Source organism: Lacerta agilis, chromosome 13, assembly GCF_009819535.1.
Source record: "Lacerta agilis isolate rLacAgi1 chromosome 13, rLacAgi1.pri, whole genome shotgun sequence".
NCBI lineage: Eukaryota > Metazoa > Chordata > Lepidosauria > Squamata > Lacertidae > Lacerta > Lacerta agilis.
In genome coordinates, this window is record NC_046324.1 from 9,773,715 (window position 1) to 9,787,275 (window position 13,561).

Genomic DNA, 13,561 nt, shown 5'->3' on the forward strand with positions numbered 1-13,561 from the left:
CACATCTAAGCACCTTTATGCTCAACTGGTCTGAGCAATAGAAAACCCTAGTGGGAATATCAAGAAATGGCATGGAGGAGGCACATGATCCCTCTCCCCTGCTACTTGCCTTATACCAAGGAATAAACACTTGGGATACTATTTGAATTATAGGTCCTCAAGCTGTATCATTCTGTCCTGGAGTCAGATCAACTCTGCCACAGGAAGTCACATAAAACTGAGTGGCCACTTGGTGTTCCTGAGCATGGGTTGCTGTCACTACAATTGTGGGAAACAATCCAGCTAGAGTTCTTGGACTGCTTAAGCAGAAGCAGTTCTATTCTCTGTTTAAAATGGCATATTTGATGTGCTATTAAGTGTTGATTTCAAAATTGTATCCATTGCTTTGTCATAACCTGCCCTGTGATCTTATAGGGAAGGGTAGAAAAGAAATCCTACAAACAAAAATATATGCTGTACTGTACATCTCCAAGTAAAGAGCATGATCAAGCTGATATTTCACTTTATTATTCCAATAAAGTTCCAATAAATTTTTATTTTTAATTTTTCTTTGTTTGCCTTCTCTATTTTTAATAAAGTTAGTTTCACCATGTCACTTTCCAGCCTTTAACCAGCAACCAATAGACACGTGGCATGAAATATTCCCATTTTGAGCAAATAACCATTTTGGTCACTGTAAATGTATGAATTGTCATTTTTAAATCTTCAAAGGAAACCTATCTGGCCTCTTCTCTGACAGCATTCTGTCCACATGCCAAGACAATACATTCTTACAGTAAATGGCTCTGACTGATTGTTGATGGAGATTCTACATTGCAGACAGTATCATAGTTGTAGTTAGAATGGCTCCTTTGCTGCTCTTAGTGCTTATGACTGCATAAATTGCTGCTGAATTTACTCTATGTTTAGCTCACTGCTGATGTTATTGTTGTATAATAATCATTTCCCATCCCACATGCATTAGTATGACAGCTGTTTGTTTAGTTGTCATTTTTAATAGTATACATTGTCTCAGGTGCTGTTGAGCAGAAAAGAAATGTATGCACATAAAACATGTTTACTGGACAGGAAGAAACAGCATATGAAATTGCCCTCAAAATATCAGACACCGCAAATCACAGTTGATCACCACTGGCTCTTGATTAGTTAATAGGTTTCTGAGAAATTCTGACTATCTTTAATTAGTGGAATGAATATTAGCTTTGTCACGATGCATATACAGCTCAGGGAATTTCATACGTTAATCCAGCTGATTCATGTAGAGAAAGAATGAGTCTTCTCAGAGGAGAGTTTATTGTCTTTGGCAGATTTCAAATGCCAGTTGTCACAGTGATTGCTTATTGAATGCTTATTGTTTTACCAAAGAATAAATGAGTGTTTTCTTCTTTTAGACACTTGGTTTAATCACTCTAAATATAAAAGAGCATTGAAGAAAGTCCATTGCCTCTCCATAAATAGCTGGAACTGACTGAAACAGATGCTACCTACCAGACATTGCATTTTCATATTATTTTGATAGCACAAAGAATTCCCTAAATCCCTAGACAAATGGAAAAGCATGAGATGCTGAATCAGAGCACTGTCAAGCAAACTGGCTAGGAAGCAGCACAGCTGGAGCTTGGATGACAGAAAGGGAAAGTCCCACCAAAAGTAATTTCATTCTAAAACGTGAGGAAGAGGGCTGTGAAACAGGACTGCATAAAGAAAACTAGTAGCCGAGACCCAGATTAAGGAAGGATCACAACAGGTGGGGAAATGGGCATGGGGCAAAACAGCAGGCTAGAAACAGAGGAGGGGTAAGAGCAACAAAATACTTGGCAAGTGTGACGGGGGCTGGGGAGGGAAACTGCTGACATGAATGGGGGAAGGGGAGAGTGGAAGTGAAGAAAGGAGAGGTTCACTCTTAGTTATGATTGAGTATAAGGGAGGGAAATAACGAAGAGCAGATGTCAGAGGAATTTTGCTTAAAAATACATTTTTTTTAGCTATCACACCTTCAGACTTCCAAACATTTCCAAGATCCAAAGCAGCTCTTGGCAATTTCCTGGTGAATATCACTGTTGCAGTGTAATACACCTTAACTGACTTCCAGTAGTAATAAACTAAAATATATTCCCTATGTAGGGAAAGCTCAGAGTGTGTTTTAAGTTCTATATGAAAGGTCAACATTTGCCACTCTTGGAAACTCAGGTATATAAAAGCTAGGAGCCAAATGTATCTTTAAGCCAAGGTTACAGTGGCCAAAACAGAATGTCTAGTTGGGCAAGACGGCTCTAAAGTCTTATTTTTCAAATTATGGACTGACTGTGATCAGTGTTAGGAACTGATATATGAAAGCTAGGAGCTAAATGACACCTTAAACCTAGGTTATGCGAACAACAACGGACTGTCTAGGCACTTTTTAATAACAAGAATACAAAGCTGAAAATGAATGAACTGCAGCTAAAATATTATGTTCATTTTTCACATGGTCTAGTCCTTTCCCTGCCCATCTCCCTAATATTCTTAAAAGGGTCTCTTCTTCAGTTTTCAGAGAGTAGCTGGAAGTGGGTAGGCAGGAAAAGGTCCTCCTTTCCTTCCACTCTGCAGTTTAAATCTGAAATACTGCACCCAGATTTCAGAAACTGCTCACCCTAATGAAATTCTCTGTTGCAAAATGTGTCTAGAACAATGGGAGTTTCGAACACTGACTGTGGTTATCAGTTAAACACCTGGCTAGTTCAGATGATAACCTTGAGTTACCAGGTAGGTTAAGAACTTTGAGAACTTAAAGAAGAAAAATCACTTTATCCAAGGACAGACCACATATATATTGGCTTATTCCTACCTCTTTTTCTTAATGGTGATATGGACCATTCATAACGTAGGAATATTCTTCACAAATGTGAGCAAGGCAGTGGGGTGGGGAAGTGAAGACAAGCTACAACTATTAACTTTAACGTTGTTCACTGCTTCTGCTCAGGCTGCACAGAAAGCACATTGTGAGTCCTGTAATTTTCTGATTGTGCAGATAAAATATAACTGCTAGAATTCTATAGGATCTGGTATTAGTGTGTGGAAACAGTCAATGCACCACCAGATGGAGATGCCAGGCGTCATCCTGGCACCCAAGTATCTTCCCTTGGTTGCAAGTGGCTGATAGTCAGATGCAAAATGTGCCTGGCTAATTTCGAACACTGCTGATATCCTCCCCCAGCCCTTGTGGTGCGTGCTTAAGCCAGGTAAACAAGGTGCCGGGCTTTGGGAAGGAGGTATGAAGCTCTGGCAAGGTCCTAGACCTAGAACCACCACCTCCCCATCTCCTTCCCAAAGTCTGGAAGCAGAGCAAGCAAGATTTGCTACTTACTAGATTTGTGTCCTGGTTTTGTTTTTTTAAAACTAGAGTTCCCAAATCAGATTGTTGCATTCATAACATGCAATATATTCATTTAAAACATTTATACTGTACTTTAAAAACTCTCTGTGGCAGCTCTCAAAAATGTGGAACTCCTTCCCCATAGAGGTGTGTTAAACATCTTTATTATATAGTTTTCAGATGCACCTCTGTAACCGGGTCTTTGAAAATTAAGACTTGTGTGACTGTTATGAGGCCACCTCTGTTGTCTGATGCACATTCTTTGGTTTGTTTTATGGCATTTAATACTGTATGATTATATGATTGTAAGCTGCCTTAAACAAACAAAACCTTTCATTCCTCTTTACAAAGGGGGGGGAAGCAGTAAAAGGAGCAACTCTGAACTGATCCAGGAGCGAGCGTGTGATGGCATTATTGCCCACCTCTCACACTCTCCTCCTAATATTAAGTTTTCCCTTTGTTAAAACACTAACAATGGGAACTGCAAACCCATTTGCAGTAATATCAGTGCTTCACTTCTGACTTTTTAGAATTAAGTTTATTTAATTACCTAAGGTATTGGGAGAAAAAAACCAGAAGTTATTTTTAACAAATTTGAGTTCAGAAGTCTCATTTTTCAAGACACATACCACAAACTCTGCCAATTCCAACACTATGTTTTGGAATGCCATGATTCTCAGTGACAAATACACATGATGAATACATATGACGAATATACATGGAAGACATTATAATACAACATAGTCCATAAGGGTTTTCCAGAAAAGATTTGTGAGTAGGATAAAGCAGACTGCCAGATCCTGTTCATAGTTCTTTGGTGTAAAAAATCCATATGGATTTAAAATTCCAAGGTAATGTTTTCCACATGTCTTCACAGAAAAGTTACAAAAGAAGAAGAGCCTTGCATATCGCTATCAGTTGGGGGTGAATGGCTCCAGGCTCCAGGACAGAATGGTAATCATAAGACATAAATACTTTATAACACACTATGAATGATGGGGTGGGAAGCTGTATTATAAGCTGCAGCAAGACTTTCATCTTACCTCAAGTACTGGTCCAGCTCCAAGAATTATTTGTTCTACTCCACTAGCAAATCCTTTTTGGCTAAGAGCAGTGAGGTGATGAATCAAGAAATTTGTGCTCTGTGTTTTCCCAGACCCACTTTCTCCAGAAATGACTATACACTGGTTCTTCCGACGCTGAAGCATAGCATGGTATGCTACATCAGCTACTGCATAAATGTGGGGCTCCAGCTTTCCAAGCTGATGGTTATCATACATTTTTACATACTTAGGGTTGTAAATAGGGAGAAATTTGAATGGATTTATTACTATTAGTATGCTCCCAACGTAGGTGTAAATTTTCTCCTGTTTAAAACGATTTCTAAGGTTTTCTAGGAGAGTTCTCTCATTCAAGTCTGGCAAAGCACATAAATCATCGTAGTCTTTGTACTGCGGTTGAGGAAGGAAGCCACGTTCCATCATCCTGCGCCGCTCTTCTGTCACCTGCAACCAGGACTGGAGACTGGCATAATGTATTGACCCATCTAGGTTCTTTTCCCTTAGAAGAAAGCGATAGTCCTCTCCACTCAAACGGTTCTCTAGGGCCATTCGGGGCCACAACATCATGCGCTGGACAGGACAGTCTGTGGGGTTGAGGATCCATTCTTCCCCACCAAACTCCTTCACCTCTGCCAAAACGTAGCATTTTGTTTTGTCCAGTTGAAGTCTGTTAATGAGAGAGTCTATCACCTCAGCAGCTGTGGAAGTTTTTCGTGCAATAACAGGACAATAGATGGTCCCTTCAGCAATGTTCCCAGGGTATATGTGTAGTGTGTGTTCGCTGTCCTCAAAGCGTCTTCTTCCTCCAACATCATTTCCACTCATATTGGACTTCTTCCCATCAGTAACAGTAATCCATCTTCAGAATGGTTGAATAATGATCATGGCATCAACACTACAAAATGAAAGCAAAAATAAGTTTATTTTTCAATCAGCAAGTCTGTTTGTTTGTTTGTTTGTTTGTTTGAAACTTGAGGTCATTTGGGCTTCTAGCGACAAAGATGAATCCAGGCACACTCCCAGACCATGTACCTGCTTCTTCATGGGGAGCACGACCCCATCCAAAGTCCAATTATCAGAACTTGGGAACCACCCACCACGTCTCCCTCTTGCCACGATTCAAGAGTAAACTGGCCCTCATTCAGCCCACAACCAAGTCCAAGAACAAGTCCAGGGTTTGCACAGCTTTTCCTGATTTAGGTGTTACAGAGAAGTAGAGCTGGGCATCATCAGCATACTGATGACACTTCACCCCAAATCTCCTAATGACCCCTCCCAATGTCTTCAGATAAATTTTAAACAAAACTGGGACCAAGCTGGTAATCTGCTTCATCCAAGATTACCTGTTTGTTGTCAATCAACGTTCTGCACTGAGATTAAGATTTCAGGCAAATGCCCAGTTCAATTTTAAATGGGTCAAACCATTTTTAAAGCACATTGCACCAATACAGAATATTCAAATGCTGTACTGGTGACAAAAGTAAACCAGCTGTATTCTGATTATTTATGCATCCATTCTCTTAAAGAAATTTTATTTCCTTACATCTCACTGTGGACTACTTATTTATGTATATGTGATTCATCTTGATGCACAAAGCTGAAGTTTCAGAAAAAAGTACTGTCTTGTTTGCTAAATATACACATCTCCACAAAAACAGCATGGCAAAGAATAAACTTAGCAAGAAGGTCTTACCCTCTGCAGGTATTCAGGATACATGCAGGAGATCAGAACGCTGCTATTATACTTCACATGTAATAACAAATGGAAACATTTCCTGAAAGCCAATTCCCATGAAGCTATTACTGTATATACCCACGCTTGCCAGCTGACTGCCAGGAAGCTTTACATTTAACCTTCACAATGCATCTGAGGGGAAAGACTGCATACATTATAATGGCACTCTCTAATGCCCCCAATATGAAATGATTAAGATGTAAATGAACATTTTTAAAAAGAACATTTGAGCTGTGACAAGCTAAAGAAATTATCTCCTGCAGCTTTCCTTTTATGAAGCAGGCCAGTCACCAGCTCTTAGCACATAATGGGAGGCAAGCATTTTCAGAGTATGGTAGTAGTCCAATAGAAGGGTTGCAGTTTATTCATTATTTGCATTCACAGGACAACAAGTGCTTGAGAATGCTACAGGAAATCCTGCTAGGCGAATTATAACAAGGTGCAAGAACAAGTATACTTTTAGTATACCTGTTCTGGAATGTCTTTTACAAATAGTAGCAGGATTAGCTTTGTGATACATTGCAGAGGTTCAGTACAGATATGATCAGAAATGGTTTTTTGATTTGCCACTTTTTCAAGCTGGTACATCACATTTTAAAGAACTACTGTACTGGTGTTGTCTGTGGTCTTTGATCATAGCTTCTGAAGAAGGAGCATTCCACACCAAAACATGTAGAGCTACAATAAAAAAATATTGTACCTGTGAGCACTGGAGTTTGTACTCTTCCTTCTATTACATAAAATAGTGCAAGACCTCTCTTTCAAGGCAGTTTGTATAGCTTCAGAAGAGTTTGGATTCTTGATTTTCACTGATGCAATAAACAGTTATAGAGTTGGTGTCTTCCAGCTCTATGATTCTATGATATATGTGGATTGATTGCCAGCTACACAAAGGCTTCCGCCGGTGGGTTCCACTGCTATGCTCTTTCGCTGGTGGGTTCCACTGCTATGCTCTGACGGCAGCCTAAATATAGCAAGGGATTGCTGCTTTGTGTGGCTGTGCCTCCAAAGCAACTTATTGACCCTTGTTGACCTCCAGGACAACCTATAATACCCTTCCTGAGCAAAAGGTTACTTGGTCTGTTCACTTACGCTGCTTCCTCTTGTCCTAAGCCATGTTCCTATTTTTCATCTTTGCTGCTACTTGCCTTCCTGCACATTGCCCGATTCATCCTCTTTGTCAGCATCCTTATCTTTGTATCTCCTACATTCACCTGAAGATTGATTTTCTGATTATTTCTTCTATTCAGATAATGCTCACTGCCATACTCCAAAAGAACCTCAGCTATTAGCTATACAGTACCTTCCTTAATCAGCTTCTCAACTGACTATCCCCAGCCCACTCCTACCAATCCTGCCCTCAATCTTCCTGCAACCACTCATAATTCAGAAGGAATAGGCAAATAATACCTAAAACATAGGCCAACACATTCTCTATTTGTTGCAAGGGCAATCAACACATGCCTTCCAGATACCGCAGAAGTAACCAACATGATGCTCTTCATATGCTGTGAACTACCGGTACTTCCCTTATTTCTGACAACTGACTACCCTGGCTGGGAACAACAGAAAATGCAATTCACAACATTTGAAGGGCACTGCATTGGCTGCCCTGTATCAGCCACTGGAAGCACCATAGCTAATCTGCTTCTTGCCCCCCCCCCAAATTGGCAACCAGAACAGGGATGAAGGCAGAGTCATGGATATGGAAACAAAATTTAACCAGCAGCCCAGCTGGGGAAGTGGGAACTTTGGTCATTCAAACTTAAATCCCTTCTCACTGTGGTCCTTCAGCAAAACAAGACACTAATGAAGGCATACTAGCAACTACATGCAGTGTCTTTAGAGCATTAAAAAATGGGGATTATTTCAATCCAGGTGGTTTTGATGCAGTGGCATGGGAAATATTACACAGGTGAAGAATGAGCAGCAATGACATGGCATATTTTTATCAATCCTTTAAAACGAAAAAAGTTTGACCCCTCCAACTTGTTAACACATCACAAACTCCTGAGGATAGGAAGCTTTAGCAAGGCCGTTATGGTGCCAGCCTGTCTACAGTACTTCCCATATCACCACATGATGTTATTACACAGGCAAAACTTAGTCATCAAGTTGACATAGCTATATAAAAACTATATGCAGATCTGCTATCTAGGTAAGGTAAAAGTAAGGACCCCTGGACGGTTAAGTCCAGTCAAAGGTGACTATGGGGTACAGCACTAATCTCACTTTTCAGGCTGAGGAAGCTGGCATTTGTCCACAGACAGCTTTCCGGGTGAAGTGGGCAGCATGACTAAATCACTACTGGCGCACAGAGGAATGTGACACCATTTACCTTCCTGCAGTAGCGGTACCTATTTGTCTACTTGCACTAGTATGCTTTCGAACTGCTACATTGGCAGAAGCTGGGACAGAGCAACGGGAGCTCACTCCATCGTGCAGATTCAAACTGCTGGCCTTCTGATCAGCAAGCCCAAGAGGCTCAGTGGTTTAGACCACAGCACCACCCGCAGACCTGCTACCTATTGGTTCCAAGCCCCAATCATAATGTAGGAACACATAAAGCATAGGCATGTTCCACTCAACTCTAAACAGAGAAATGCATAAGAGGCTAATGCTCAGGCTATCTTCAGAAGGCTGCCTGAATCTCTCCTGCCAGCACAACACAATACAGGCCCAAGAAAGTCAAAGCCCATTCTCTCCCATACATCTCAGCAGTGCAGCTGCCACTGCTGTGTCAGTCTACAAGTATGAGGGCAATCCATGCTTCTAGATGAGCAATATAGAACTAGGTGCTTGCTGAAATTGCTGATAAACCAGAACACAGCCAGAAACTAATCAGCCCTATGAAGCAAAACCAGGCAAGGACCAAAATACTGTAGAATCTTGTAGCATCCTAAAAGCAGGATAACAGGAGTAGTAAAAGGTAAAGGTAAAGGACCCCTGACAGTTAAGTCCAGTTGCAGATGACTCTGGCGTTGTGGCGCTCATCTCGCTTTACAGGCTGAGGGAGCCGGCGTATGTCCACAGACAGTTTTTAAGTTAATATTAGCTATAGTTTCTCCAAATTAAGATCTTTGTTGCATCTGTTTCCCAAATATAAAATGACAACCCTATAACTGAAGCTGCTGATAGTTTACCGTATTTTATATATTCCCATATATGAATAACCTTTAACAGTAGTAGTAGTAAACCTAAATAATAAAAACAAAAGTTTTCCAGCTACAGTGTCCTTGAAAACACTTTGTAGCTTTCATTAGCAATATCAGGTCCAAATAATGATTGAGCTACAGTGACCCATCTTCCTACAAAATGTGTAAAGTCAGTTATGGAATAATCCAGGAACACCAGCTTTAAAATTCACATAGTTCTCAACATCTGCATTTTAGCAAAGGAAAGAGGCTAGCTACAAGAAAAGCATGCATTTTGGTCCAAGTTATGTGCTTTCAATGCAAACTGGAAAATGTAGACGAGCCAATTGTTTAAAGAAATCTTATTAGGTCAATAAATGCTACCCAATGCATTATACTCCATTTAAGAACAATAATCCTGCCAAGAATGCACAGTAGCTCAAACATAAAGATGACAATGCAGTGTCTTCCTCTCCAAAGCTGTTTGGTATATTTTTAAAAGCCACCAAAACCTTAAAATTAAGCAAGGGCAAAAATGGAAAGCAACAATACAGAGAGGACATTGTTCAGTGATAAACCATAAGGTGCTAATTTCAATTCCTGGCATCTCCAGTTAAAGAAGGGATGGTCAAGGCTTTCAGGATGCTTCTCCACATCTGTACTACATATGGATCCTTGATTTTTTGTTTGTTTTTTTGTTTACAGTATAAAAAGCAAAGCAAAAAAACTCACTACCCTTATTTTTTTTAAGGGGGCATGGGGAAGGCTTCAAAAGATCTGAGGGAGCTCCACTGTGAAAGGCTTGTATATCACACATACCAAAAACACAGCAAAGACATTTTGACAAAGCAGAACAAAATGAAGTATCAAAATAATTATAAATGGTACTGTGCGAAAGTTCCAAACAGAAGTGCTTTTAAGCCTAAACCTTGGGACCACAGTCAACTAACCTGAAAGCTAACATCTAGAGGGAACCATAATACCGGTACCTCTAAACCAGGCCCCTGGTCGATCATGTGATCCACAGCAATCTACCCAAAAAAAGCTGAACAACTTTTGTAAATCCAATGGGTTGGTAGATCATTGCCATTTTTTATAGTGGGAGTAGATCACAGTCTCTTGGGAGTTGGACATGATTGCTCTTAACCAAGAAATATATGTTTCCCCACCCTCCATTTACCTCAGTTTTAAAGAGCTGTTGCCTTTATTTCTTTCACTCCAAAACGGAAGAGGACAGCAGTGCTAAACATTACACAGATTTCAACTGAAACTAAGCCACATGATCTACATAGTGAGAAGTCTGCATTTATTACACTTCCTGAAAATCTTCAAGTTGTACATTAAAAGTGAAAGGACTTCCCAAAGTAATTTGTTAGGCTCCAGTTCTTTCAGGGCAGCACACATTTAACAAAAAGAAAATGAAACAGAGCTAAAACATCTCACCACAGTTTGCAACTGAGTACTGTATCTAAGTATCTGGAAGCTAACAAGGTTCGATTTCATGGCTTCCTGGTACTGTACTATACTTCATCACGAGCACAACTCAAGCCAGACATGAATATATGTTACCAAGTTAGACCATCAGTCCATCTCACAAAAAGGATATACTTATTGTTCACAAGAGAAAATGCTTCCATTGCCAAAGCACTTCTGTCTCACAGGACACTCAGCACATGACTTCCAAGAAAAGATGCATAGTATCATATGCTTTTGCTTGCTCTTTAAAAATTGAGCAGTTAGGATTTTTCTAATAGATTGCTTGATTTTATGGTAATATGTTATATATTTGATGTTAGCCGCTGTGAGCCCGGTTTTGGCCGTGGAGGGTGGTGTATACCTCTGGGCTAGATGAACAGAAAGGATTATAATTTACTATATAATATGAGTACCTCCGAGAACCGTTCACCAAATTGTTCTCACCACCCACACTAATATATGTATTTTTCCATTCTCTGCTACTCCACTAACAACCCTTGCTTGTTCTAAAACACTGACTCTAAATGAATAAAGTTCCCCGTGATTTTCTTGTGGAGAAGCTGGTAACACGTGGGCTAGACATTGTTACTGTTAGGTGATTCTGTACCTGGTTGACTGGCCGAACCCAAAGAGTGATTGCTAATGGTTTCTCACCATTCTGGAAAATGTGACAAGTGGAGTGCTGCAGGGTTCTGTCCTGAGCCCACTGTTGTTCAACATCTTTATAAACTATTTGAAGGGATTGAAGGGATGCTCATCAAATTTGCAGATGACACCAATCTGAGAGGGGCAGTTAATACCTCAGTAGATAGAATCAGGATTCAAATGACCTTAATAAATTGAATGAATTTCAACAGGGACAAATGTAAGGTTCTGCACTCAAGTAGGAATAATCAGCTGCACAAATAGAGATGAAGGGCACCTGGCTGTAAAAAGAGGCCTTAGTAGGCCATAATGTGAGCAGTGTGATGCAGCAGAAAATAATAATTAAAAAGCTAATGCAATTTTAGGCTGCATCAACAGAGAACGGAAGTAATAGTAGCACTCTATTCTCCCTTGGTCAAACCCCACCTTGAGTATTGTGTCCAGTTCAGGGCACCACAGTTTAAGAAGGGTATTGACAAGCTGGAACCTGTGCAGAGGAGAGCAATGAAGATAAGGAGTTAAGAAACCAAGCCTTATGAGGAACAGCTTGGGGTGTTGGGTGCGCTTAGCATGGAGAAGAGAAGACTGAGAGGTGATACAATACCCATCTTCAAATATCTGAAAGGCTGTCAAATGATCAATGGAGCAAGTCTGTTTTCTGCTGCTTCTAGGGGTAAAATATGAATCCAATGGATTCAAATGGCAAGAAAGAGATTCTGAATAGTATTAGGAAGAACTTTCTGGTGGCAATAGCTGTTTGACAGTCTTGCAAGGTGGTGAACTCCATCGGAGGGTTTTAAACAAAGGTTGGATGGCTATCTGTCAGGGATACTGTGATTACTGCATTGCAGGAGGTTGGATTATATGACCCCTGGTGACATTTCCAACTCCACATTTCACTGAAAGTGTAGGTATCCAGAAACTGAGACCATCACTCAGAAATACAAAATTGGATATAAGGTTATATTCCCCACCCTATTATACACATAAATCAACAAGGCAGTTTGGATCACAGCTACAAACATCTGGACTCCAGAACACATCCAGTTCATTGACAGGTAAGAAAGAATGGAAAGAAATGAGGGTTGCAAAGAGAACATTTAAAAATAAAAAGGACAGACAAAAGAACAGCATGAAAACAAAAACTCGTATTTTATACTAAAAATACTAAGCTTTAATGCTTAGATCAACCTTAGGATACAAGTTACAACTTTTAAAGTGTGACAACTAGGTATAGGACCTTCTCTTAGGTGGTACTCTATTTCTGGAGGCTTCTCTGCATACATATTTGTGTGCCACAAACGTTATTGGCTTATAAGCACCAAGTTTAGACTCCTACTTACACCCAACAAACTGAAATCAAGGAAGTGGTATACACACCAGTGCTATTTGAGGTGGTGGTAGTCTAACACCCAACATTATGATGCATTTATTTCCAAGTTATACTCTGCCATTCAATCAAATGATTCTCAAAGCAGTTTACAAGCAGTTTTGGTTGCAATACCAAACACACACACACACACACACACACACACACACACACACACACACACAAACACCTTGGTCCTTTTCATATACCACTTGGTATTCTGGACAGGGCCAGACTGTTTTCCTTTAGGGGCATCTGGGAGCTTAAACAGTATCCTTATGGAAGTGAGGATGAAAACAAACTTCCTGCAGATTCTCTTTTTCTAATGGATGGGGCCAGGATGGTGTTCCTATATCATTTAAATGCATTGTGACTATTTGCAAGCACTAGTACACTCTAAGACACTCCAGAATTTGCCCTCTAGATTACTAGAGTCAACTTTGCTCAACACTATATTTTAATGTTTGTGTAACATTTATACATATAAACCACTAAAGTGCCTATTTTAGCATTAAGTGGTATATAAATTAAACAGCAACCAGCTGAAAATATTAATTGCTCAAATGTTTGAATTGTGCTGCTTAATACTCCTGGAACCTAGGGAAAGGCAATAGTGAAGAGTGACTAATGCTAAAAGAAGTGTGGTAGTGTAAGGGTCAAATGCTGGGAAATTTAGCCTACTGTTTTAAAAAATTATATTCACTTCATTTCATCGGCAGAATTAGGAACATTAAGCAGCACTTGACACAGCAGGCAACTGCCGGAGGAAAAAGAACAGAACAAGCG

At 40.1% G+C, this 13,561-nt stretch overlaps 1 protein-coding gene across 10 annotated transcripts in view; it reads right to left on the reverse strand.

Moving 5' to 3' along the window:
- The window catches only part of MYO9A (myosin IXA), a 133,285-nt gene that overhangs the window by 92,983 nt on the left and 26,741 nt on the right, over nucleotides 1-13,561 (reverse strand). For all 10 annotated transcript variants that reach the window (XM_033166766.1, XM_033166767.1, XM_033166764.1 and 7 more), the window contains one exon: nucleotides 4,399-5,311. In XM_033166766.1, the coding sequence (XP_033022657.1) occupies nucleotides 4,399-5,241 (843 nt within the window). In that variant the 5' untranslated portion in view covers nucleotides 5,242-5,311. The remainder of the gene's footprint in view (nucleotides 1-4,398; nucleotides 5,312-13,561) is intronic.